The sequence below is a fragment of the Colossoma macropomum genome, unplaced genomic scaffold (assembly GCF_904425465.1).
Source record: "Colossoma macropomum unplaced genomic scaffold, Colossoma_macropomum, whole genome shotgun sequence".
Lineage (NCBI taxonomy): Eukaryota > Metazoa > Chordata > Actinopteri > Characiformes > Serrasalmidae > Colossoma > Colossoma macropomum.
This window is the reverse complement of record NW_023494789.1, coordinates 36,982,834-37,010,693: the sequence shown is the minus strand read 5'-3', so window position 1 is coordinate 37,010,693 and position 27,860 is coordinate 36,982,834. Positions and strand designations below refer to the sequence as shown.

Here is a 27,860-nt window from a genome sequence, read left to right as displayed (position 1 = left end):
ACTGTAATTCTTTGGATTGATGAGCAAAATATATGATTATGTTACTGCACAATTTTGACAGAAGTGTTCAAACAACTCTCAGACAATGCAATACTTTTACTTTCCTAGAACACTCACTGTACTGAGGAACAGCAGGAACATCTGGGATGGATAAGTAAGCTCATAGCACCACAGGAAATGATTTTTGCTGTTACAGCTGTGATATGAGCATCATCAAAGACAGAAAAAGAGAAAAGGAGTGAAAGGGAGAGAGAGATAAAGAGAAAGTGAGAGAGGGAGAAAGTAAGAAAGAGAAAGAAAAAGAGGGACTGAAAGGAAGAAAAACGGGAGACAAAAAGAGAAAATAAGGGAGGGAGAGAGAGAGAAGGTGAGCAGTGATTGAAGGAATGGGGTTGCTAAGACAGACATTGTACGTGTGTGTGTCTTTCGGTGTGTTGAGATTTGGGTTGTACAAGACTGGCTCAAAAGCTAATAATCTTATGGTCCAAGTGACTGTAAAATCACAATATATAGTAATTATTTTACTGTTATTTACTGTTAATATGGTACAGAAAATATGGTACAACAAAAGTAATGCTAGCGAAGAATAAGTAAGAAAATAAACGAACGTAATACCTTTTTAATTTTACAATGATTTTTCAGAGTGTAAATGTTGTTACAATGAGTATAAACGTGATTATAACAATATTGAGGACTGACTCTGTGTAGAGCAGAGGTCAAAAACAGGAGACTGCTGACACCCCAACTAATTAGTGAATTCAGCTTCTTTAAGGTGTGCTTATTACTGACACCTTACAAAAGCATTGCCAATAGAATGGGATGCTCTAGAGTAGCCTTACCTGATTCCCAGTGTCACATGTCAGCTAGTGATGGAGCTACACAGGATACCTTTAGGATGAGGAGGGAGGCTTATGATCCAGAACTAATCATCCAACATCATTACCTGACAACACTAATGCTCTTGTTCCTGAATGCAATCAAATCCTCACAGCAATGTTTCAACATGTAGTGAAAAGCCATCTCAGAAGAATAGAGGCTGTTACTGCAGCAAAAAGGCACAAACACCATATTAACACCCTTGATTTCGGAAGAAACGCTGAACGAGCAGGTGTCTACAAAAAACATTTAGTTTTCATTATCTGATCCAGTTCATCAATCCCTTTGATCTGCAAACTGGAACGATGGCGGTAAAAATAATGTCAAAATAATAACAAAATAACATTTTATTATATTTGATATTTTGCCCCAAGAAATTATGAGATGAGGGTTACATGAGGCCATAGATCCCAATCAACCTGAATTTAAGGCCTAAAAATGAATTATTGACTGTGGAGGGGGAAAAGCATGCTGAACAAGTATGTGATACATGTGATGTCACTTTTGTAAGATAACTCCAGAGAGATTGAATAAAGCACTGTTGGTGCAGAGGCGATAGAGGGCACGGGGTACATGTTATTGTTTCAGGAAGAACGCTGTGTCCTCTGAGCTGGTAGAGCTGGCCTCAGTGCTCCAGTCTCAGAGGACCTGTGCCCTGTGTTGCTGTTCACCTGTCTCCATCTCACTGCAAATCTGTCCTGAATACAAAACACAGACAACGGATGGTCGGGTACTGCAGTTATTGTGGGATTACAAAGGCATATTGGTTTGGAAATGCATTATCAGACCATTAGATACCACTCCCAGCGTCTGATGATTTGTTATCTCTCTCTATCTCTCTCTTTCTCTCTCTCTCTCTCTCTCTCTCCCACTCTCTCTCTCACTCTCTGTCTGTTCATCTGTTCATCCTCATCTATTTTCTCAGTGACAGGCTTTGGCAGGTAGTGTGTCTGCTGAATTTATCAGAGTTTGATCATGACTTGATTAGCTCTTTCCACAGCAGCTCACAGTCCCTCTCCCAAGAGACACTGCTGAAGTCTGAAAACTCCTCTCTCTCTCTCTGTCTCTCTCTCTCTCTCTCTCTCTCTCTCTCTCTCTTTATATATAAAGAGGGTTCTACTGGGAGCAGTGCTAGTTGTATATGTATAACCAGCACTGTTCCCAGTAGACCCCCCCACCCCCCATTAGACCACACCCATCTACAGAAATTAACTGTGAATTCATCACCATACCCGTATGAAATATAATCATACCTCATGTGCAAAACTTCTTGTGCAATATTCCGTGTGCAGTACTTGTAAATATGCTTATAGTGTAAAGATTATTTTGCTTATTTTATTTACAATGTTTATATTATTCAATTTTGTGAAGGTCATAGTTTATATTTTTTATCTTTAGTTTTTTTTTTATTTTTATATATTGTATATACAGTAATAAGTAACGACCTGTAACCTTGTTAAGAAATCAACAAAGTTAATATCTTGTTTGTTAATTCTCTTCTTGTTACTGTTTTATGAGTGCCTTGCTATCCTATGCTTTGCTGCTGTAGCACTGTATTTCCCCTGTGGTGGGACTAATAAAGGCTTATCTTATCTTGTCTTCTCTTATCTTGTCAGAAGTCAGCTTATGAAATCCTGCTAAATCTACCCTGCTCAACTGTAAGTGCTATTATTGTGAAAAGCATAGGAGCAGCAGACCCCCCAACCCACAGAGAGTAGGGGCAGCTGAGCATGTAAAGCATTGTCTATCCTCTGTTGCATCACTCAGTATAGAGTTCCAAACTGCCGATGGCAAGAAAACATGAGCGGTGCCATGTGTCGGCTGGAGTGGTGTAGAGCACGCCGCCACTGGACTCTGGAGCAGTGGAACCATTTTCTCCAGAGTGAGACGTTCTCTGGAGTTACCTGGCAGTCTGATAGACAAATCTGGGTTTAGCGGTTAATGTTACAGCATACAAAAGCAATTATATGCTTCCAACTTTGTGCCAACAGTTTGGGGAAGACCCTTTAGTGTTCCAGCATAACTGTGTGCCTGTGCACAAAGCAATGTCCATAAAGACATGGTTTCACGAGTTTGGTTTGGAAAAACTCCAGTGGCCTGCACAGATCCCTGACCTCAACCCCACTGAACATGCCAGACCCTCTCATCCTACATCAGAGCCTGACCTCACAAATGCTCTTTTGACCGAATGGACACAAATTTCCACAGACACACTCTAAATCAGAAACGTGGTGGCTGTTTAGCCTCAAAGGCACCAAATCCACATGGTTTTGGAATAGGGTGTCCAATGAGCTTATATAGGTGGTCAGTTGTCCACACACTTTTGGCCATACAGTGTGTCGCTCTCTTTCTGTCTTTGGTGGACTTTTGTTTGCTTTTTGCTCGCTTTGTGTGTGTGTTTGAAATACTTTCTCTGCCGTGTCCTGTGTGTGTTAGCCCACCTCTCTCCATCCTCTGAATTATTGAACACACTTCTCTTTTTTTCCTCCTGTTGTCAGGTGGCCGGAAGGTGCTGATGTAGAGAGAGAGAGAGAGAGAGAGAGAGAGAGAGAGAGAGAGAGACTGCAGCAGCCTCTCCTCTCCTCATCCCTATTGGCTTTCCCTCTCTTGCAGACGTAGCTCCGCGCGCGCGCCCCCCTTCTCATACTCAGCGCGCGCCTCGAGCGATGCTGCTACCTGGCGAAGGGCGGAAAACCCCCACGAGCGCGCGCGCCTCTCCATGACAGCGGCAAGCCGAGCATGGTGCAGAAATCCCGCAACGGCGGGGTCTACCCCGGACCGCAGGCCGAGAAGAAGCTCAAGGTGGGCTTCGTGGGTCTAGAGGCGGGCGCGGCGGACTCGAGCCGAGACGGAGCTCTGCTGATAGCGGGCAGCGATGCGAGCAAACGCGGCAGCATCTTGAGCAAGCAACGGTCCAGCATCTCGGGCAAGAAGCCTCCCAAACGAAATGCCTTCTACCGACGGCTGCAGAATTTCCTCTACAACGTGTTGGAGAGACCGCGAGGATGGGCGTTCATCTACCACGCTTATGTGTGAGTATGATGGCAGAGGTTGGAAAACAGAGGTGTTCTTTCAGCCCCCACGCTCACTGATATGGCTGATCATAGCCTGAGTCAGGTATAGCCTTACGCTATCACATCCAGCCTATCTCTATCTAATGTAGTCTTAGTCAGGTATAAGTAAAGCTATCTTACAATGTCGTTTTCGTGTTTACTCCACTGAAATGTGTAGAGGTGGCCACGGCGCGAGCATCACTGATCCATTTCCTTTACTGTTCCCGTGTTAGACTTGCTTCTTGATTCTCAGGCTACCTACCAGCTTCATTTTTACCCCGCGCATAATAAATGAAATACTCTATATTCTGCTCTCAGAATAGCTCAGCAGCGGTGACTCGTTACATTATGTGAGCCCTTTGTTTTGAATCATTGAGACGCCTGTCCATGTGACCCGCTTATTGCCAATTGTTTTCCTGTTGTTCCAGTCATTAGCTATATTGCGTTGCTCTTATTCAGCCTGTCATGACATCATATGACCGTGCAGTGCACAATCAGCCTGACACAGAATTTCAAAACGAAGCTGAACGATAAAGACGCCTTTACTAATAGTGGGGAAATGATAAATAGGCCTGCGATGCATGTACCCATCACATTATCGCGCGTGATGAATGAGAAAACGTCACTTTCCGTTCCTAAATATGTTTACAACGTGCGTGGTGGCGCCAGCGATACCAGCTCCAGGTGCAGACATGCCCAGTGGCCTATAGCGCTTGTGGATGTGTCTGTTTGGATAGCGCGATATCACAGTGGAGCCTCAGCATCACTCCCCCCTACACACACGTACACAAACCGTGTTTAATCTCGCTCGATTTAACGTGAGTCAGAGTAGAGATAGTTGAGCGGAGTGCTGTGGCGCGAGCAGGCTTTTTCGTCCACACGCACATGGACTGCTACGTCTTCAGTTCTGTGTGATACAGCCAATTTCAGCACCAACATTTCAATGCAGTATAATTTCACCAGTTTCAGCACCGCGTGATTGTGGACAGCTCCGCCACTGGTTCAGTATAACGAAGCCCGTTTCAGCACCACATGTCTGTGAACAGCTCCGGCTTCAGTTCTAACCAGTGCCCCGTTTCAGAACCACACTCTTGTGGACAGCTCCCGTTTCAGAGCCTGGAAGCAGCGTCTCGAACAAAAGCCGCAAGCTTTACACACAAAAGCCGATAAATTAACCCGAGAAAACGAGTCAGTGGGGTATCAGTCACAGATTATACCGCGCCTATATCTCGCTGTTGGACTCAGCAGAGAAACTAGGCTGCTCTTTTTCATCTTTTCATCTCCTAATCCCTTAAAAATGCAGCGATGTTTCACTGTTTTCTGTCTGGTCGCGCGCTGAGTCGTGATCGTCGTCAACAGAAGGGTCACGCCCGAGAAAAGAGCGCGCTGTGAAATCTGATAAATGCCTCCGACTTCAGTTTCACTATGGAAATGTTCAGAGGAGCGCGTTTGAAGGAAAGCAAGCTCGAGTCAGCATAAACCGCTAATGAAAGCGGACAGGAGAGGGAAAGTAAATAAATAAACACGCTGTACAGTGGGTGCCGTGCATGTGCTGAGGTGAACTAAACGTAGCTATGTTAAATGCCAAATCAACACAAAACTTACTTTCTAAGACACGAGGGTGGCTTATCTGGAGCGCGGATGTACCAACTTATACCTTTTTCAAACTGCCTGCAAAAAGCCCTGACTAATACAACACAGCTTTGCAAGCACAGCAAGCAGAAATATGTGTGGTTGTGGTTTCTATTGTCAGGGATCCCCTCAGAATGATGCTGACTTAATAAAGGTGTAATGTGTGTAAAATGCAGGCCTGGGAAAAGCCCTCCAAATTTATGACACTGTGCTGTAAGACACGTGTATTATCTTATGTGTCTTTGCTGCTCTGAGGCCTTGCAGGTGTGGCGATGATCTTGCTTCTTGCATCAGCAGTTTCTGTGATTAATGCTGTTCATTATTGGGCCTCACACTGACGCCCCTCATGACAGCTCAGGTGTGAATCAGTTTCTGTGTGTGTGTGTGTGTGTGTGTGAGTGTGAGTGTGTGAATGTATGTGTGTGCGTATATGGAAAAATTAATTAACAGAACATCACTTCAACACAAAATGCAGTACTGTGCAAAAGTCAGTGTCCACTCTTTTGTTTATACAGTTTCCAGACAAACAGCCACTCCGAGTCCAATTCATTCATTTTTCAGCATCAGTAAAGTTACTTGGATGAAAAAGATGAAAAGAAGAAAATGCGACCAACTTGTAAGACTGAACTTTGGAGGTGTGAAAAAATATCCCAGTAGATTTCTTTAAAAGTCTGATAGCAAGAAGCTGTAATAAAGGTAAAGGCACAGTAAATACTGTGTAATGTTCTGATAATTATGTTTTCTGCCAATGCTGAATAATGAATAACTTGTACTTGATGTCTATTTTGACTGAAAATGAAATGAATAGAGGGTGGTAGCTTAACTTTTTCACAGTACTGTATATATCATGCACTTTTTTGAGTAATTCTGCTTTGAAAATAATTGTGTTGATGTAATATATCTTTATATGTTCATGACATGGTGCACACATTTGAACACATTCAATGTAGCATTTTTTCACTCTGTGTATTAGTCAGGGTTGTAGCTTTATAATTGTCATTATTTTTCATTTTCATTAAGTTTCTGCTTATTTATTTTGACTTCCAGTTTCAGTTCAGTTTCAGTCAGCTTTAAGAGAGCTTTAAGTGCAGCTGTAGTTTTATTTCATGAAAGCAAACATTTTAGCTTCTTGCTTTAGTTTTCATGTTGTGTCAGTTTTATTGTGGGTTTTTAGAATTATAGTGAATACTGAATCCAGGGTTGAATTGTTTTTGATGAGTTTTGCTGTTTTGGCTTAATTGCTAATGCTAAATTATCACATCAGTATGTTCAACTATTGTTGAAAAATTAAATTACAGTTGTTGGTTTAATATGTTTTTCTTGTTGGTGTAACTTAACAAACAGATGCAACTGAGTACAGCTGAGCACAGTTGTGTTGTTTATGTAAAACACAGTGAACTGATAAGCATTTGATAAGCAGCTGATAAGCATCAATGCGCCCTTGTTGAGTGAACTCAACATTATTCCCTTTGATGCTTGGCATTAGCTATTTGCATATTGTTTTACTTCTTTCACTGTGTTGATTTTCACCATCCTACTGTCCATTTTTCAGCATCAGCAGAAAAAAACAATTCAAAACAATTGTCTAAATGTGTAGCTTGTGTAACCTGGATCATGGAAAGCAAAAAACGCAACCAACATCTTAGACTGATCTTTCTTTCCGTTACTCCTTGTTCAACTGCTTAGCCTCACTGCTGTTTGCTGTAAGAGCAAGTTACCAAGTACCCTGTTGAGCATGTTTCAACAACAGCTGGGGAGTAAATGAACAAAATTACATACACTATTCTTTTCTAATTCTTTTCTAATTTAAATACAAAGTTTTTCTTTTTTTTGTTACTAATTCTATTATCAGCAAAACAACTTAAGTGAAAAGTAGAATCTTTGAAATTTTAGCAGGAATTTCAGAATTTTGTATTATTTGGTAGAATAATGACCGCATGCCCTTGAACTGCATGGACTCCACAAGTTTGTGCAGAAGCCTCAGATCAGTAGATCAAATCCACCAGAGAACCATGTGAACATGAGCTTTAATGGAAAAGATCATATATATATATATATATATATATATATATATATATATTGTATTTTTGGTGTAAAAGCCTTAACATGGTCAGTGTCACAAATCAACATTTGAAATCTTGAATATTTTTTAATTTCAAAATTCAGAAACTGTCTGTTCTATTTTGGTGTGTTTAAATAAAAAAAAACAAAGAAAGAAATAAACAAACAAAAAGATTTTAAATGTGGTCTTAGACTTTTGGATCCCACTGTTTATCACACTTAAACCTAAATTTGTGTTGCTTCTTCTACTTTCATCCAAGAGTAAAACCATATTAAGCTGAATGTAAGAGTAAAGCATAAAAACAGTTCACTTAATCACAATTTATTCAAATCGCTTAGTGTGAATTCAGTGACCACATACATATTACACAGTCAAGTATCTTAGAGGCAACACCAACGTTTGTAACCACTTTACATTTTAAGTAAATTTAATATTTAATATTTTTGAGTGTAGATTGTGAGCTGTCATCAAAGACTTCAACCTAAGTCTCTTGGGTATTTTAGGAAATTCATTTATAGATTGTCTATGAATTGACAATCTGAAATTTTTTCAATTTTTTTCCCTTTTTTTCTAGTACTGTTTAGTTTTGCACTGGCCATTATAGTTTTAATGTAGTCTCTGTCTTTTTGAAAGCTGTCATTTTAATTTTTATTGCAACCAATGAGTGCATTCTTTCACTGCTAGTTATCATTTTTGTAACAGTTTTCATCAAACATGATAAACCTGATATCAGTGTGTAAATATCTGAGTACTTGAGCTTGCAGCCATCTGTGTGTGAGTGTGTGTGTGAGTGTGTGTGTTTGCATGCAGCACAGATCAGGTGTAAAGCAGGCACCAGCATTCAGGTGCTGTATGAAAATCGGGCATCATAGCTGGCCTCTAGAGACCTGGACTGGGCCATCTGCCTTGCAGTATCTGCCTGCTGTACTGCGCCAAGCCAAGCCCAAGCTAACAGGCTAACAACTCACACAGCCAGGTTTATGAGTACCAGGAGTTACACTTGGACCATTAGTATGATGAAGAGCTGCACAAAGTTCTTGTAAAAGCACTTTCGTTTGATAAGATGATGGTTCAGTCTCGAATGATTCATCTCAGCAGACTGCAAACGTATATTGCTCTATATATTTTGAAACACCAGTTTATTTTGATATAAACTCAGAGTGAAATTCCAAGAACATGTTGCATCTAATGATGTATGTCTGTGGGGGTTTGGTCCCAGTGGAGGTTTAGCTGATGTTACCAGGCTGCTGGTAGCCCTTTGAGCTCTGTCCCTTTGTTCTTGATGCTTGAGCTTTGAGTTTTATCTCAGGATGATTGAGAATGTAGACTTATTTTCTCTTACTATACTAAATCATCACAGGCCTCACAAAACAAAGGACAAAGGAAAACTATGCTTCGATTTACAGTGATATAAGAAGATTTTATTACAAGTGTATATAACTTTATTAAGGCCATTTCTAACATTTCTAAAATGTAAAATGCAGTTGGCATTTTCTAATGGTATAAAAAATGTTACAATGTTTTAATTAAAGAAATGATATATTGGTTCAACTGAAAATGAAATTAACCTAAAAATTAAATGAATCCCTTAAAATCCCAGGCTTATTACATACCAAGTCTTATTATTCAGTAACAACAGGGACTTCAGTGCAAACTGGCTGAACTATTCTTAGGTTATAGAAGTGTGTAATAAACTTTGCCATTTAATTTGGCCCTTTAAGGCGTTAACTTTTATGGAGTTAAGTTGTATTTGTGTAGCTGCTGGTATTGTATGCACATGAGGCATGACTGTTAAGAGGATGCTCTGGTAGCGTCTTGATGTTATAGTGATGCCAGTCTCTTTTGGATGTGAGTTCATGGCCACTGGCTTTGTTGACTGTCTCATAAATAGTGTCATAATAAATTTGCTGTCTCTTTCCTCAGGGGTCCTTCTTCTAAGGCTGCACAGTAGACTCTCTCTCTCTCTCTCTTTCTCTCAGTCTCTCTCTCTCTGGTCACTAGTGCTTGCAGTGTCCTGATGAGTTGCGTCTGTCTTTCCATGACTTGCCATGTGGTCGACGGAGGCTAATAGCAGCAGCAGTGGTGGATGCAGGGGATGCTGACATCACCATTAGTCTGCCTGTAGGCTCTGGGCCAAATGTGTAATGAAGCAGATAACGCTGCATCTCCGTCTAAAGCTGAGCTGCATATGTGTAGTGCTAGCGGCTAGTGCACCCCCACCTGACATCGGTCTGTCACGTTAACCAGTAAGTCAGTCAAGTGTGGGCTTGAGGAAGACAACTGATACAGTGAAAACACCCAGATATAGGATGGACATACAGGATGGATAGATGGAACAATGATGGATGGGATGGACAGAAGGATGAATGGATACATGGATATGTGTGAATGTATATATATGTATGTATGGATGAATGGATAGAAGAATGGATTGATACATGGATGGATGTGTGAAAAGATGACTAATTATGTGGATGTGTGGGTGTATGTAAGTATGGATGGATGGATGGATGGATGGAAGAATGGAAGGATGGATAGAAGAATGGAAGGATGTATAGATATATGTATATATGTATAGATGGATAGAAGCATTTATGGCCATTGTTTTTGCCCACTTTTCAAACCCTTGTATCTCCAAAATGGTAACTTTAATGTAGATTAGAGGAAAAAAGTGAGTTACAAGGTTTTGATATGAGTGACATTATGTGAAGTCTTGTAAGAAATGCTGTGCCAAACTGATAATTAATGCAACTCTGAGACTTGGAAGCATCGCTGGAGAGAGTTGGGAGACTTTGTTGCTGTAAATGTACAAATGCCCAGACTGAACAGACACGCACATTTGCCCAGTGGCCTGTTTGATGTGGTCCAGCGAGCGAGCGTGTGTTGGTATGTGGAGCATGTGTTTAGTGGACAGTGCTACTCTTTGGCTGAGCTCCAAACAAACTGACCGGTGCAGATGTGACTGGCCAGGAGTCTAATGATTCAAATCAGATTAGAGTACCAATCACACCAGTGATATAATTTTGTTCATTTGTGTGTGTGTCCATGTGCCTGTATCTGTGCTTGAGTATAAGAATAAAACAGAGACACACCCCCAGTTGTACTGACCCGTCTGCCGCAGTCTCATGCACAAACAGTACAGTGTACAGTCTTAGGCTCCTAAGAAAGTTGTATTTAAAGTTCTATTAATCTCAGCAGTAAGCATTCCTCGCTCAGAAAAACACCAATATTAAAATAAAACCTAATTAAATGAATACACAAGTACTGATTTTATGAATGTAAATGTGCTCGTTTAACCGTATCCAAACCTGCCCTCTAGGAAGCCCAGTATTGTTAGTAGTTATCATCCAATACCTGATTTGTGTAATTATAACTTCATTAAATTAAATCAGGAGTTCAAGTGAAGGACCTTAACAAATTTATGCATAGGCTGGAGGCATTAAGGAGAAATCTGGAACCTAACTTTGTTCTTCTAACTAGCACACAAGATATGAAAGGGCCTGTATCTTATATTATCGGATCTTATTTTGCTCCCCTTGAAGTTCATTTGTCTGGTTTGATGTAACAGTTATAATTCATTTGACAGCCCTTTTTTAATCAGACTGTTTTTGTCACTAAGCCTTTATGACTGATTGATATATAAATGATTTGGTTAGTCTGTATTGAGCCTCATTTCAAAATCAGTCAGAGCTGAAACACTCCCTATGACTTCAGTGTGAAAGGGCAGGGCTAAACTGCTGTACACTGAATAGATGGAGATATGTAAATGCGTTTTCCATGACATGGAAAATGGATGTCATGACTTCACAAAGACTGTACGGACTAATGATGTGAACTTCTGAAAATTTGACATTGTTTGCATACTAAATCAATCTCTATTATACTGAAAAGAGAGGAAATTTCAGGTTTGCATGATATCAGCCTCATTTTTGAAAAGAAAATGCTAATTTTTTACAGCATCAATGTTTGTTTGAATGTATTGTAATGTCCTATAATATTTTACATTATATATGTATATATATATATATATATATATATATACATATATGTGTGTGTGTGTGTGTGTGTGTGTGTGTGTGTGTGTGTTTGTCCAATTTGCTTTTGAACAGACTTTTGTAGAGTGCTGTATATTTGGTAAAGAACTGCACAAAATATGGGGAAATGGGTGGAGCTATTAAAAGCGTGACTGATTAAATATGTCCAGTTTACTAAAGTTCGTGTGTTGCTGGGAGACTGTGGGACTCTCTCTTTCTCTCACACACAAATGCACATGCATATACAGCAGGGCAGTAACGCTATGAGCTCGTAGCACCCGTCACCATTCTGACTAAGACCATCAATTCAGCACACACACTCTGTGCACACAAATGGCTCTTACATTTGTCTGGGTACTTAAGAAACATATCATGGCGAAGAATAAATCAATGACTACTAGCGTGACCCGACGGAATACCTAATCCCCTACATAAATCAGAACACGGCTGCTTCACACATGTGTAACAAAGATGTTAATACGTTTGCAGTAGTCCCTTTGCATTTTCTGACACTTGTATGTATGATGCATCTGTATATGTGTACCATTCAAGAGTTTACAATTAAGAACTGTTTTTTTTTTCAATGAGAACTTATAGTATTTTAGTCTAAATACAAGTTGGACACCAGATGATATTTGAAGGTGTTTTATTTGGGAACAGCAAGAACATATTAAAGGGGAATTCCACTATTTTTTCAAAATTTCTGCATAATTCAATCACTGAGATGTAAACAAAGTCATTCTTAGTGGTTCAATTTGATGTGCTCCATTTTAGAGAATCTTACTGACATTGATTTCTTTATACTGGTGGTGATAGGAACCAGGGGTCACAATGTCTACTGCACAAATATAGCCAATATATTTATTGTCCAAAGTGAGTGAACCTAAACATGCCTTCTGAGTTTTTCAATGCAAAGCTGATGATGGTAAAATCTGAAAAAATCTTTAGGTTCTATTTTGCCTTATATCTTTCTGCATGTGTCTCTCCACCATGAATAAACTAAGAAAATGCATTTTAGGCCAAAACCCTATTGCAAAAGCTTTGTAAATCAATGCGTCAGGCACCAGGCAGTGCAATCCTAACCATTTCATGTAATCACTTTCTGTGAGGGAGAAGCATTAAACACTTAGGTGCCTGGTTCCTATCATTACCACTGTGAACAGTTCTGACTCAGTAAGTTTCTCTAGAACAGAACATTTCACATCAAATCACTCTGAGTGACTGTTTACATCTTAACCATTGAATTATGGAGAAATTAAAAATAATGTCCCCTTTGAATGACAAACAATATACTACAGTCTATTTACAACAGTTGAAATATGAAGTATTCTGATTTTTGATTAGGCTATACAGCTTGACTGTATTCAAAGCTGTTGTAAAATACCTGATATACACACCTATGACCACCTCAGCTGAATGTTGCATTCATGGGCCAACTTACAAACCACTGTTTTATGAATTGAGTGTTATGCTAATTGCATGGACTGACAGATTAATTAAGAACTTGGTTCTGTTGAAACCAAGGGGCTGACAGCTTATTTTCTAATATAAGGCTGTAGAGTAGTAGCATCATAACATAATCACTTTATAAATGGACCTGTAACAACAAACACATATTTTTAATCTAAAGAAATCAGTTGTGTGATCTTGAGTTTTTCAGTAGAGAATCAAAGGTGGATTTAAAATATGATTTTTTTTTCATTTAAATTCAGAAAGTGTAAGAAGTAACAAGACAGTCTGTGTATAATAGATCCTCCAACAGCAAGAAATGAAAGAATATATCACCTATCAAAAAAGGACAGAGACTGCCTGGAGCATTATAAAGGTTAATTTGGAGAGTAAAACACTGTGTGTTCAAAAAAATATTAAATAATGAATGAGTCACAGCACATCTGTCATTTTAACATGTTAATTAGACATAACTATTCTTATTTGTAGGAAAACTTTTGAAGGAAATAGGATTATTTTGAGAAAAATTATGGTTGAAATACATTTTTAGAAGTTATCTGAACTCATTGTGTAGCTTCAAATATTGAAATCAATAAGTCAAAGGCTTGACAGACATGTAGAGGTACCAAAAAGAATTTGGGTGACTGAAAAATTACATGTCAAAGATCTGGCTTAAAACATGCATCCTCCAGAACGTTTAGCTGTTGAACCCACTTATAATGAAGCAATTTGATTTAAAATGAAATATTATGCTCAGATTTTGTACCTAGTTAATATTTCAGCTCAGTTTTTGTCAATCTGTAAACAGTTAAACTCTATATTTAAGATGTTTACATTATGAAAATAGGTCTGCGAGTGTTGCCATTGATGTAGAGGATAATAAATATAGACATGATGGTCAGCTTTCAAGCCGTAATGTTAGCTATCTGGCTTTCTGCATTATCCAGCTAACAGAAAAAACCCATCTTCAAGACACATCATCAGAAAAATCTCACTCTAAAGACTACTGTGTGTCACTGCTGTAGGATAGAGGTAAGCATGTTTATGATCGATGTAGAAATGATTAAATTTTTCATGTTGGCCAGAATGTGCCTGCATGTTGAGATTTAAATCTGATCATTCAGATCTTGCCCCAGATGATGGAGCTGCTGAAGGTGGGTTAATTATATTGACTCTGGCTAATAATAGATTTGATATATTAAGGATACAGCCATAATTTTCAAACCATAGCTGGAAGAATTGTGTAGGCAGAGCAGCACTGACCTGCTTTCCTCAGTGACCGGTTGGTTTTCGGTAGATTTTATTTCACTTGCTGCTTCTCTCACTACTTCCCAATGATGGATGTGCTGACATACTGGACTGCGGTGTTGAATCCGGCTCTGACAAACTGTCTGTGTGGTTGAGCAAACAGACTGCTGACAGACACATTTTAGTGTTTATGTGAGGATCTAAAACAAACACACAAATACACAAATAGAGGACTCAGTAGCTGACAGTGTGATCTATCTATCTATCTATCTATCTATCTATCTATCTATCTATCTATCTATCTATCTATCCTCCCTGTCTCTCTCTCTCTCTCTCTCTCTCTCTCTCTCTCTCTCTCTCTCTCTCTCTCTCTCTCTCTCTTCCTCTCTCTCCTCTTTCTTTACTTATAAGTTCAAGTTCATTGTAGCTTTATTGGCATGACTGTATGGTCCAGTATTGCCAAAGCATTATAACAGTGACAACAATGACAATAAAAACATGAACAAATAATTATAATTATATAAAATAATATATAAATATATCAAATAATAACAATAATAACAACATTGTTTACTATATTAAATGAAAACATGGTATAATGTATTGTATTATTATTAATTATACAAATTTAGAGGCCATTTTTATTTTACATATGTGTAGTGTTGGGGGAATGTGAGGTGGTGGTCAGAAGGGTGGGGGTATGTGGGGTGGGGTCAAAAGGGTGGGTGTATGCAGGTTGGGGATCAGTAGAGGGAGGATATGGAGAAGGTGGAGGTCACTAGGGTCGAGGTATGGGGGGGTGTTACCCACTTGCCTCTCAGATGGTGACATGTTGTTACATATTTAGCAGCAAGCATATCTCTCTCCTCTCTTATCTGTCTCTCTTTCCTCTCTCTTTTTCTCCTCTTTTTATTTCTCTCTCTTTCTCTGTCTCTCTCTCTCTCTCTCTCTCTCTCTCTCTCTCTCTCTCTCCTTGTATGACTGTGTAGTGTTTCTCTAGAGCACTCACAGAAAGGAAAGTTTCGACAGCCAGGCCAGCCAAAATACCCTCTGGACCTCTCCTCTCATTCTTATGTTACACTTTCTGACATTGCACTCACGAGAGAAAGAGAAATAGAGGATTTGGGGAAGGAGGTGTGTCACCTTTGCTTATATAAAAAGTCTCTGTAGAGTCCTTTACACTCCAGAGACAGATGCAAATTTCTGTAGAAATGGGAGCTGCTTGTCATCCTAATCAGCCGATCTGTCACTGTCATTCTCTCTGAGCAGGTTTTCATATCACCTGCAGTGAAATGAGAACAGAATGGGGATTTCTGTGTTTGTTTACAATTCTGACTCATTCCACAATAGTCCTGCCCACATTCTGCATGTGCATGTCTGCCTTTGCTTACATTCCGGGTATAAATGCCAGAAGCTGTGTGTAAATGAGAAAAATGTGTATGTATATGAGTAAGGTATGTGTGTGTGAAAAGCTGTAGGCAGTGGAGACTCTAATGGAGAGTCACGACTAGGTGGGCTGTGTGTACCTGTGATATCACTGATTGCTCACAGAGGACCTTTTCTGGTTGGAAATGTTTAGATCATCCTCCTTCCCCGAGGAAACCTCTGCAGAATCACCATTACTCAGAATTTAATGAACACAGAGTTTCACAGCTGAAGCAGCCAAATAAGCTTTATACTCATATTAAATTGCATTATTAAGAGTGAGTAACGGAACAATTTGTGATTTTATGACGGTAACAGCACAAACATAATTCTCTTTACTTGTGTCCACCCCCATTTTTTCTTCTCTTTCTTTCTTTTTCTATTATTTCCCTATTCTCATTTTTTTCTCCTTTTCATTTTCTTTTCTTCTCTTATTTTTCTTTTTCTTCTCTTTCTCCCTTTTTCTTTTTTTCTTGTCATTTTTTTCTCTTCTTTTTTCCCATGTTCTCTTGTTCCTTCCTCTCTTCTTCCATTATCTTTTTCCTAACACTTCTCCTTTTTCTTCCTTTCTCTAATCTTCTCTCTCTATCCCTCTTCTCTTCTCTTCTCTTCTCTTCTCTTCTCTTGCCTCTTTTCCTTTTTTCTTTTTTTTCTTCTTTTCTCGTATCTTCTTATCTCTCTGGACTCTGTAGCAGTTGGATATTGATAGTCATGTCGTTCTAACGGATATGAACTCGCGTAGTCAGCCTCCAGTGTCAAGGAGAGGGCACCACTGTAACCACACACACACACACACACACACACACACACACACACACTGCTGAGAGATATACTGCAGCCCCTGTTCCTATCCAGCATCGAAGAATGCTTTCACTCATTACTAGCAGTTAGGTTTGAGTACATTTAGAGTAACATCTGTCTTAATTTTTCAGTTTCTCTTTATTCTTCTAGTCTATTGAATATTGTACCATTGAATTTTATTAGAAATTGGATGCATGTTTAACATATTTAAAGAAATATTTCAGCATTTTTCAATCTCCATCTGCTGCATCTGTAGCTTCATTTACCACAGACAATAACTTCAATGCATTTCCCTGTACATAAAACAAGCATGAAGCATTACTCAAAGCCTCAAAACACACATTATAGAAGCCAACAAGCAGGAGATGAAAGTGGATGAAAAATGCTGAAGTATCCTTATAACATTACACATGTTTAGAGTGCTTCTTAAAATCACCCATTTTGGATGATGCAGTTTTTTGTAATCATTTATTCAAAACCACAATTAGCATGAGATTGTCATTCGCTAAAGCAACAAAGGAAACACTATAGGCAGACATCTTCACAAAACCTTGTATATCTGAAACTTTACAGGAGAAGAAAAAACATTCTTAACTTTCAATATAAGTTAATGTTAAGAAATTTTATTCCAAGCTATGTCTATTCATCCTTTCATCATGAAATGTTTACTCACTTTAAAGGGCGCTTTTTCTTTTTGTCAGAAATACAAGGTTTTGTTCCAACACCTCAACATCTAATGTATTCAATAAAAGACAAACGTTTTGATGACATTACCAAACACCAGAGCAACAGAGCTAGTGTTGCGTTCTGTTTGATGGTTGTAACTGCAATTTAACAAAAAATATTCTGAAGTCTTTCAGTGAAATATGTTTTAGGCTCGGCAGTTAGTTTAGACATGTTTGGGCCTGACACTATAAGTGCAAGTGTATTGCAAGTGTGCTGAAAGACTGAAAGTGAGCCCCAATGCTTCTACCTAAAGGCCTCACTGAGAACTTTCAGTTATTTGTATGGATATATATACATCAGCCACACAGCAGCTTTTTATGATGAGGAACAAGCGACAAGCATAGAACCCACAGACACAGTAACATAATTCTCAGTATGAGTTACCTGTGCTGCCCTCCTCTCTCCTATGGATTAGATACACATGGACATAAGTATGAGTGAGAGAGAGAGAGAGAGAGAGACAGAAAAATAGAGAGTGAAAAGTGAAGGAGAGTCACATTGGCAAATAGAAAGAGAGAAACAGAGAAAGAGAAGGAGAGACAGAAACAGAAGGTGAAGTAGACAAAGATAGAGAAAGAGAAGGAGAAAGATATACAGATAGACACAAAGAGAGATGATACAGGAGAAGGAGAGAAACAGAGAAGGTGAAGGAGAACGAGTCAGAGAAAGATGGAAACAAAGAAGATGAAGGTGAGAGAGATACAGAGAAAGAGAAAGCAGGAGAGAGAGAGATAGAAACAGAGAATGAGAGACAGATCCAGAGGAAGACAAGTAAATTCTGCTGGCTTTGTGATAAACTGAAAACAGTACAAAAGCACAATGTTTCATGTTTTACCTTATGAACTTTAATATTTTTTGTTAATATATGCTCATTCCAAATTCGGTGCTGACAACATGATCCAAAAAAGTTGGGACAGGGGCATGTTTACCACTGTGTTGCATCACCTTTCCTTTTAACAGCACTTAATAATCATCTGGGGCCTGAAGAGACAAATTGATCCAGTTTGGAAAAGAGTCTTCAACTGTGCAATTTCACAGGACCTCTGTTGTTGTTTTTGAGCCTAATAAGACACACATTTTCAGTAAGAGACTGTTCTAGTTGTACACTGCAGGCGGGCCAGTCTAGCACCTGAAACCTCACCTGAAACCTGATTACACAGCCGTGCTGTGGTAACACATGCAGCATGAGGCTTGATGTTGTCATATTGAAATAAGCACGGACAGCCCTGAAAAATGATGTGTAGAAGGCAGCATATGTTGTTCCAAAATGTGTTCAGCATTAATGGTGCACAGAACTTACCCACTAATACCCGCTGCCCGCCCAGACCATGACAGAGTCTGACTTATGAACTTTATGCCAGTAACAATCTGGATGGTCTTTTTCTGTTGGATTATTTGCAGATGCATTTTTGGCAAAGTAATGAGCCTCGACTCATCCTTGCTCACAAAGTATTATGTTTTTCCTGCAGGCTCCTTTTTCACTTAAGCATGATTAAGATTTTTTGGAAGATTTTACAATGTTCCTAGTCTTAAATTGCTTTTGTTCCAGCATTTTTAGAATGTGATACAGGCATCAATTTCAGAATGAGTGTATAATTACAAAAACAATGAAGTTGATGAAGTATTGATCAAGTAAGTAAAGTAAAATCTTTTTTACTTAATCAACACTTCTTTTGTTATATTGTCTTTGTACGGTTTTCGTTCAAATACAGGTCAAAGTATATTTATAAATCACTGCTTTCTGTTTTCATTTGTATTTTATTTACTGTCCCAACTTCTTTGGAATTGGCTTTGTAGAATAGAATGCAACCAAAAAAGTTGGGTCACTGTGCAAAAGGTAAGTTACAACAAAATGCAATGATGTGCAAATCAAACCTATTTTTAATTGAAATAGTACAACATATCAAATGTTAAAACTGAGAAATTTTATTGTGTTGTGAAAAATATATGCCTATTTTGAATTTGATGCCAGCAATATGTTTCAAAAAAATTGAGACGGGGCAATAAAACAAAAAAAAAACTGGAGAATATCTCAGCAACAGGTAACATTAATGGGTATAAAAAGAGCATCACTAAATAAAACAATAAAACAGAGAGTCTTAGAAGTAAAGATGAGGAGGAGTTCACCACTCTGTGAAAGACAGTACATGCAAATAGTGCAATAATTCAAGAATAACGTCTCTTAATGTAAAATAGCAAAGAACTTAGGGATTTCATCATCTACAGTACATTCAGAGAATCAGGTGAAATCTCTGTATGCAAGGGACAAGTCTGAAAACCAATATGGCTGGCCATGATCTACAGGCCCTCAGACACTAATCTGTAGTGGAAATCACTAAATGGGCTCAGGAATACTTCTATAAAGTTTGTGAACTGTCTGTAGACACAGTTCATAGCTGCATCCACAAATGCAAGTTAAAACTCTACCATGCAAAAAAGAAACCTTATGTAAACAGGACCCAGAAACACTGCCACCTTCTCTGGGCCTTAGCTGATTGAAGATGGACTGTGGAGAAGTGTCCTGTGGTCTGACGAATCAAAATTTTTAATTCTTTATGGAAATGGACACTGCATCCTCCAGACTAAGGAGAAGAGGGACTATCTGACTTGTTTATCAGTGCACAGTTCAAAAGCCAGCATCTGTGATGGTACGGGGGTGCAACAGTGCACATGGCATGGGTGACTTGCACATCTGTGAAGGCACCATTAATGCTGAACAATATATACAGGTTTAAGAGCAACATATGCTGCCATCCAGACGACGTCTTTTTCAGGGAAGGCCTTGTTTATTTCAGCAAGACAATGCCAAACCATTTTCTGTACATATTACAACAGCATGGCTCTGTAGAAAAATAGTCTGGGTGCTAAACTGGCCTGCCTGCAGTCCAGACCTGTCACCCACTGAAAACATTTGACACATTATGAAACAAAAATACAACAAAGGAGACCCTGAACTGTTCAGCAGCTGAAATCCTATATCATACAAGAATGGGAAAAATTTTCACTTTCAAAACTACAGCAATGTCTCCTCAGTTCCCAAATGCTTACAGAGTCATGATAAAGGAAGTGGCGATGCAACACAGCAGTAAACATGCCCCTGTCAAACTTTTTTAGAAATGTGTTGCTGGCATCAAATTTAAAATGGGCACATATTTTTCAAAAAATTATAAACATTCTCAGTTTCAACATTTGATATGTTGTCTTTGTACTATTTAATGAAATATAGCATGTAAATCATTTGCACATCGTTGCATTATGTTTTTATTTACATTTTGTAAAGCGTCCCAACTTTTTTGGAAACGGGTTGTGGAAATAATGCTTGAAACATGCAAAATGAGGTGGTTATAGAGATAGAGAGAGAGAGAGAGAGAGAGAGAGAGAGAGAGATAGAGAGAGAGAATGATGCGCCATTTTGATCTCAAGCTGTTCATGCTAGTCGACATCAGAAGGCATACTCAAATTAGCAAGCACTCATCAAATACTACTGCAGAAGCTCATTAAAATGAAATGAGTCCTTAGAAAGCTCAAGACTGGGCCTAGAAAACACACTGAGAAAACATGTACGGTCACACTCTCAAGTGTTTGGCTGAGGGCAAAAGTACACTTCACATACACTTGAGGGAGCATGTGCTGCAGGACTGAACTGGATGCTGCTTCATCCTCTCAAACCCGGACCATGTTTCAGAGAGAGAAAGAGGAGAGAAGAGAAGAAGGACAAAGAAAAGGATGCTTCAGAGCTAAACAGAACAAATTCAAGTATAAGAATGTATTCCCTCAGTATTTGGGCGAAGATAAAGATAAAGGCAGACAGCTCTAAAACTTGACACCTCTCAAAACACACTGGCAGAAAATATACAGTGAAGTAAAATGTGTTACATGAACACAGCTCCTGCCAAATTAAGTAAACTTAGTCAACAATTGTGACGTAACACATGTAACACAAATTGCTCACGTGTAACAGCAGACACATCTGAAAATTTAAAGCACATTTTTTTCAGTGTAACAAAACATACAGAATTTGTGCTAAACTTTTATCTTCTTTCTCTTCTTTCCTAACTCTCTTCCTTTCCTTTCTATCACTCTTATCAACCCCTTTCTCTCTCTCTCTCTCTCTCTCTCTCTCTCTCTCAGCATTAGCTGAGTGGGCAGTGTTTTTTCCAGGCTGTCTGGCCGCATTAGTCTGAGCCTGAGGCCAGTGGATGGAGAGAATACATTAAGGAGAGATGAAGAAAGATAGATAGAGATGTGGAAAAATAGGTTGAGCGGCCACATGCTGATCAACAGAAACGACCTTCGATCACTTTGATGTCGCAGAGTCTAATGAAAGCGTCAAATATTATTGGTTCTGATACTGATGTTGAGCTTTGGGTGACGAAACAATACGCTGAGGTCTCTATCTCCCAGAAGTGATGCTGTTGCAGTGGTAATCGATGGCTAATCAATGATGTGAACTCGAAGCACCAGCAGAGATACAATCCATCTGTGAGGAAAAAAATATTGTATTACAGAAAGTAATCACAGTTACCTCTAAGGACGGTGCGCTTGAAGGGGGGAGGGTTGCTTTTCAAGAATGTTGTTGGTCCAGATCCCATTAAAGATGAATCTAAAGCATTCATCAGCATTCATACAGCATTCAATTGTTTTTGTTAGGATTTGTTGAATAGAAATGTTCTTATTGGAATGCAGAGAAAGGCCCTGTAGAATGACCTGTATTGGAAAAAATTGAATCTTGCATGTAAAACTACATTTTCTTATGAACTGCTGCATATTCAATATTACATACTTCATATTAAGCATTCAGTGACTGATTTACTGTGTAGAATTAGTGGTGCTTGTGCAATTTTGAGTTTTTGGGTTGTACACCTTCAGGTTTTGGATTTCTCTCTGAGGTTGTAGTGTGTGGCCCAAGACACTTGGCTCAAGATCCATGTTAACTCGATTTATGGCATTTCCATCCTTCCTTGAATTCTGAGGTCATAACTCACCCAGAGTTAATCAACCAGACCAGGCTGGGTCTATTTGTCATTCTAAGTGGCTAAATTCTTCCGGCACAGCACATGAAGTCTTATCTCTTGGAAGGCAATATTTCAGCCTTGATAACTTGAAATGTAAATCAAGTACACTGATTTTTTTATCCATATTTGGTTACATTTTGCATTATTACCACATAAATGTAATTATGTATAGCAACTAATTCAAAAAAAAGAAAAATGATCATTACAAGACATTACATCCTAGGGACGTAACACATACGCTGTTAGAAATAAAGGTTCTGTGCTGGTTCCTTTTTTTTAATTCATCAAGGTACAAACAATGTAAATGTCCCCCTCAAAGGTACAACAGTGGTTTTAAGGTCCAATTGTGTACCTTAATAAGTTTTTTCCTATTGGAAAAGTACGTATTTGTACTTTTTCACAACTGAATGTTTTAAAACAGAAAAATTAAATAAAAGCCTGGAGACTTTTTAGACTGGATTATGGTACAATTATGTTCCCTGACTAAAAGTACTGAGATGTACCCTTGAGGGTACTACCCCAGTGACAAGAGGGGTACTGCCCCAGTGACAGTTTCATACCTTTATTTCTGAGAGTGTACAGAGTTTCACAGCCATGGTCTGATTGGTAAGGACATGTTTATTTTTTATATAGTTTTATATTTTACATTGTATAAACTGCTACTGAAACTGTGCCAGATGGTGCACATAGCAAATGGGTTGAACATACACAGCTACTGCTAATTCAGTTGATTTTTACAGATGAATAGTGATAATAATAAAAAAAAAAAATCCTTTTTGGTTGTCATCAAGCTCAAACTGCATTGATACAGCATTGTATTGTTGTAGAAGAATCTATTGGTCTCCTTCCTCCTTTTTGCTTACTTGACAAGTAGGCAAGCTTGCATGACCTAATGTTGAATCAGCATATGAACTGATGAGTATTTCTTACCCCAGGCATCTCTCCATCTTTGGTGGACCATATTCATAGACATCAAAACCTCCAGCTAAGGCAGTGTTCCTCCGTACTGAACAGAGAGCTTACTCATCTTAGTTAGTAGAGGGCTTTTTACTTTTACCATCTACTGTCAAGCAGAGTCCAGGAGAAAAACTGTATAGTCGTCCTATCCTGGGCTCCTGGAGTATTGACCCTCGTCTCTTGTTCTAGATCATTAGTCTATAATTAGAGGCTCTGACGAGTCATCTAATCTACTGGTCCCATCGTCTTTTGGCTGGGCCAAAGCATATAGGTGCGTTTGGTTCACATATCTAGTAAAGAAAGCTATATTAAGCAAGAATGTAAGATTTGCAATGGGTGTAAATGGTCTGTAAAAGGCTATTGCAGAAGTAAGTGCCCTATGAAAATGAAATAAATGTTTTTTTGTCATTTTGATTCAAAATATATAATAAATACATTGTCACATTTTCAATATATTAGATTTTGTATGGGTTTAGCAACCGTGGGCTGCTTGACTGGAACAAAGGTTGAAAAGAGAGAGGAATTATATATAAAAGGGTGAGTCTGTATAGAAATTATAGGCATTATGTTTAATGATCACTCTGCCTATGGCGATAAGTGAAACATTGTAAAATTGTTCTTCAAGCACTGCCTTGGCCCTGGTTTCCTTCTAGGGTCTGTAGTTTGACAGCAGTATTAGTAATCATTTCAATTATATCATTCTGAGATCACCAATTTTCACCTGTATGAACTAAATTAGTTTCAGTTATAGGAAAGAATGGTGTAATCACTGGCTTTTATCCCATAATGATTTGCAAAATAATGGGCATCAGTACTGGAACAGGTAAACAGTCATTTATGGTTACAAAATTAAGCACTCCAAGCACTTGTTTTTATCAGCAAGTGGTAGTTTTCTCTGTTGATACTCTCCTAAACAGACAAAAACAGGGAAAAAAAGTATTCAGACACTTTTGTTTTTGTTATTTAATATACTTTCAGAGCATAAATCTACTTCAAATGTACACACATACTGTCTTTTAAGTTTTTACTTATAAATATGAACAAAAACATATGTACTCATACTCTCTTCAGTTTCACAAGGTTATGAGGGTCCCTCTGTTGGTCTTACAATGCTCCATAAATTTTCAATAGGCCATACAAGCACCTTCAGTTTTCTAGAAACCAATCTTTTGTTATCTTGGCTTTGTGTTTGGGGCCGTTGTCTTGTTGAAATGTTCATCTTATCCCCTTTCTTGGCTGATGACATTAAATTCTCTAAAATTTCCAGGTGCCTCGCTCCATTCATGTTTTCTTCAAAGACATGTAATGTCCCAGTACTGTTTGTAGAGAAGTAGCCCCATATCATAATGCTCCCACCTCTGTACTTTACTGTGGGTTTGGTGTTCTTGGGATCATACATGCAATGCTTCTATCTCCAAATACAATAAGCTGAATTGTTGCCAACAGTTCTATGTTTGTTTCGTCTGACCAGGGCAAACTGTTCCAAAATGTTCTGATTTGTCTAAATGCTTGTGTGTAAATTTCTCTGCTTCCTTTTCAGTAGAGGAGTTTTGCGTGAGGTGTAGGAGCGAAGGTGACTGAGGTGCAGTTTATTGCTTATTGTTCTCTTTGTCACTGTTGTTCCTAGTGTGTTTAGGTTGTCCTGCAACTTTTGAGAAACTGTTGGCTTCTCTTCTCTGAAGAAAATCATGCATGGCACATCTGTCTGGGGACGATTAATTGTGGTTCTGTAAAATTTCACTTGTATATTAAGAGATGTTTAAGGTCTTTGCTTTGGCTCTTTAGGAAGCTCCTTCACCTTCACCATGATTAGTACTTCTTGTTTTATAATGACGCCAGATGCAATTTGCAGAAGAACATTTTTATTTATATTTTTTGCAGCATTAATATTTGGATTTTTTTTTAAACCTTTACATATATTTTTGCATGTATATTTTCATTTAGTGTCTGAATAATATTTTATACTAATTCCCTGTCATTTTTTTTAATACATATCATTTTTTATGCATATGAGTACATACTTTTTTCATATTTGAAAATGACATTATGTCTGTAAATTCGTAGTGGATATATGCACTGGAAGTATAATAAATAACAAAAACAAAAGAGTCTGATTACTTAGATCCCCCCACTGTATACTTATAGCCTAAATTTGGCCACACTGTTCCTTGACAACATTATTCTTAACTACAGAAAACAGGGGTCATGGGTTATCAGACTGTTCTGTTTCCATACAGGCTGCTGTAGGAAGTAGGACCTTTAGACTCAAGGGACAGTGATAGTAAGTTGATGTATGGGCTAGGACTTTAGAACCTGAGGAATAGTGCAGTTTGTGGAAAACGTGTTATCTATAAGCCCATGTATTTTTTTAGTTAGCTGGCAGTTTTGTGTGGAAGCAGCTCTCTGAAGGAGTGAAATGGGGATATGGCCACTTTAGTGCAACATATGGTGTTTATTGGAATGTCTAGTCTTGTCCATCATTAGTCATAGCCTTGTGGACGAAGTTCAGCTTGACTTGTAAGTAAAATCTTTGGATGAACGATTGCAGGTACATTTTGTGTATATTTTATGGATATTTCCTGGTCTCTGTATCAATGTAAAAGGGTTTTCCTTGAAATATGCTCATAGGAGTTTTAAATATCAAGCACTTAGCAATCTCTATAGACAAACACTGCCAGTAGAATGGGTCATACTGACTTTAAACATGGCACGGTCATAGGATGCCACCTTTGTCACAAGTCAGTTTGTGAAATTTATGCCCTGCTAGATCTGCCTGTGGAAGCATCTAGGAGCAACAACAGCCCTGCTGCGTCACTCACCACAGAGTTCCAAATTGCCTCTAGAAGCAACATCAGCACAAGAACTATGTGTCAGAAACTTCATGCAATGGGATATACTACGGCCGAGCAACTGTACACAGGCCTAAGATCACTATGCGCAATGCTAAGCATTGGCTGGAACGGTGTAAAGCGTGCCGCTACATACTTGTGGCCCTATAGCGTATTTAGTGCATACAACGGAGCAAACAGCTTATGTAAATGGACTATGTGTGAGGAGATTTTCCCATGTCTAAGGTGCAAATACATGGAAAACTGCCTTTGTTTATTTGAAGGGGACCTGTGCATGCTGGAGAAAATAATCGGATGGTTTAGGGGGTGTTCGCTCATTGAGTGTGACAAGAGAATTTGATACAGTTGAGAGGATCTTTTGATGGTGGCTCTTCAAATGTATGTGGAAAACTGCCCACACATGATCCCCACACTACACTACTTAAGGTCTAAAGTATGCAGCAGCGTGCTTTACACCACTCCATCCAACAGTTGTAGGCAGTGATGGAAAACCAGAGGCTGAGAAGGAAGATGGATTAGGCAAGGCAGAATAAAAAAAGAAACCATGCCTGAAAGCAGCTTCCCTAAGCAGGCTACTCCTAAAATAATCTTAGTGAATAAAGTAATTCAGGCTAAACCAAAAAGGAGAAAGTTAAGAAGACTATCTCTGCATACACTCACGAAGCACTTCATTAGGAACACCTCCTTGTATTTACAATCATACTCAATTTTTTCAGCTCCGCTTGCCATATAGGTGCACTTTGCAGCTTTACAGTTACAGACTGCAGTCCATTTGTTTCTCTGCATACTTTGGTAGCCCCCTTTCACCCTGTTCTTCAATAGTCAGGACCCCCACAGGACCACCACAGAGCAGGTATCATTGGGGTTATTATTAGGGATCATTCTCAGCACTGCAGTGACACTGACATGGTGGTGGCATGTTAGTGTGTGTTGCGCTGGTCTGAGTGGATCAGACACAGCAGTGCTGCTGGAGTTTTTAAACACCTCAGTGTCACTGCTGGGCTGAGAATAGTCCACCAACCAAAAATATCTAGCTAACACGGTCCTGTGGGCAGCGTCCTGTGACCACTGATGAAGAACTAGAGGATGACTAACACAAACTGTGCAGCAGCAGATGAGCTATCGTCTCTGACTTTACATCTACAAGGTGGACTAACAAAGTTAAAATTAGAGATGCGCAATGACATTGGAATTACATCTATAGCGGCAAATTATGTCTTAAAAAAATATTAGCATAGGGGAGATGTTTAGATTTGACCAATATTTCAAACAGTAAAAAAAGACTGGTCATTACTAGATCTTGCAATAAGCAAAATAAGCTGCACTAAATTTCACTCTTGCAAGAACACATGAAGCTGGATGCACAAAATTGCCTGTTGCCTAAAACATGGATTAATATAGATAACACCTGATTCTACAACCTACCTTCAGGTCCTAAAGTTCTAACCCATATATCAACCAACTGTGACTATCACACAGGTCCTAAGGCCCAAATTTATATACTAATATGTTTGTGCTCCTATTTGTGTTTCTCAGTTTCTGTGTATAATGTTTTCTTTTCATCTAATCTTTTCCTAATTAGCCTTCATTAAACATACTACCATTCAAGCTACTGTTTCCCTCCAGATATTTGTTAAGGATGCATGTAGAGAAGAGTGAACCCAGAATAAAGAGGTCTGAATAGACAGAATAGTCTAACCCAAGCCAAACAATACAAACAGATGGATCAACAG

The 27,860-nt window shown here is 38.7% G+C and overlaps 1 protein-coding gene across 1 annotated transcript in view; it reads left to right on the top strand.

Annotated features, from left to right (window-relative positions):
- Nucleotides 1-3,601: 3,601 nt before the first annotated feature.
- The window catches only part of LOC118808487 (potassium voltage-gated channel subfamily KQT member 2), a 64,646-nt gene continuing 40,387 nt past the window's right edge, over nt 3,602-27,860 (top strand). The window contains 1 exon segment of the mRNA XM_036571198.1: nt 3,602-3,908. Within this exon segment, the coding sequence (XP_036427091.1) occupies nt 3,616-3,908 (293 nt within the window). The 5' untranslated portion in view covers nt 3,602-3,615.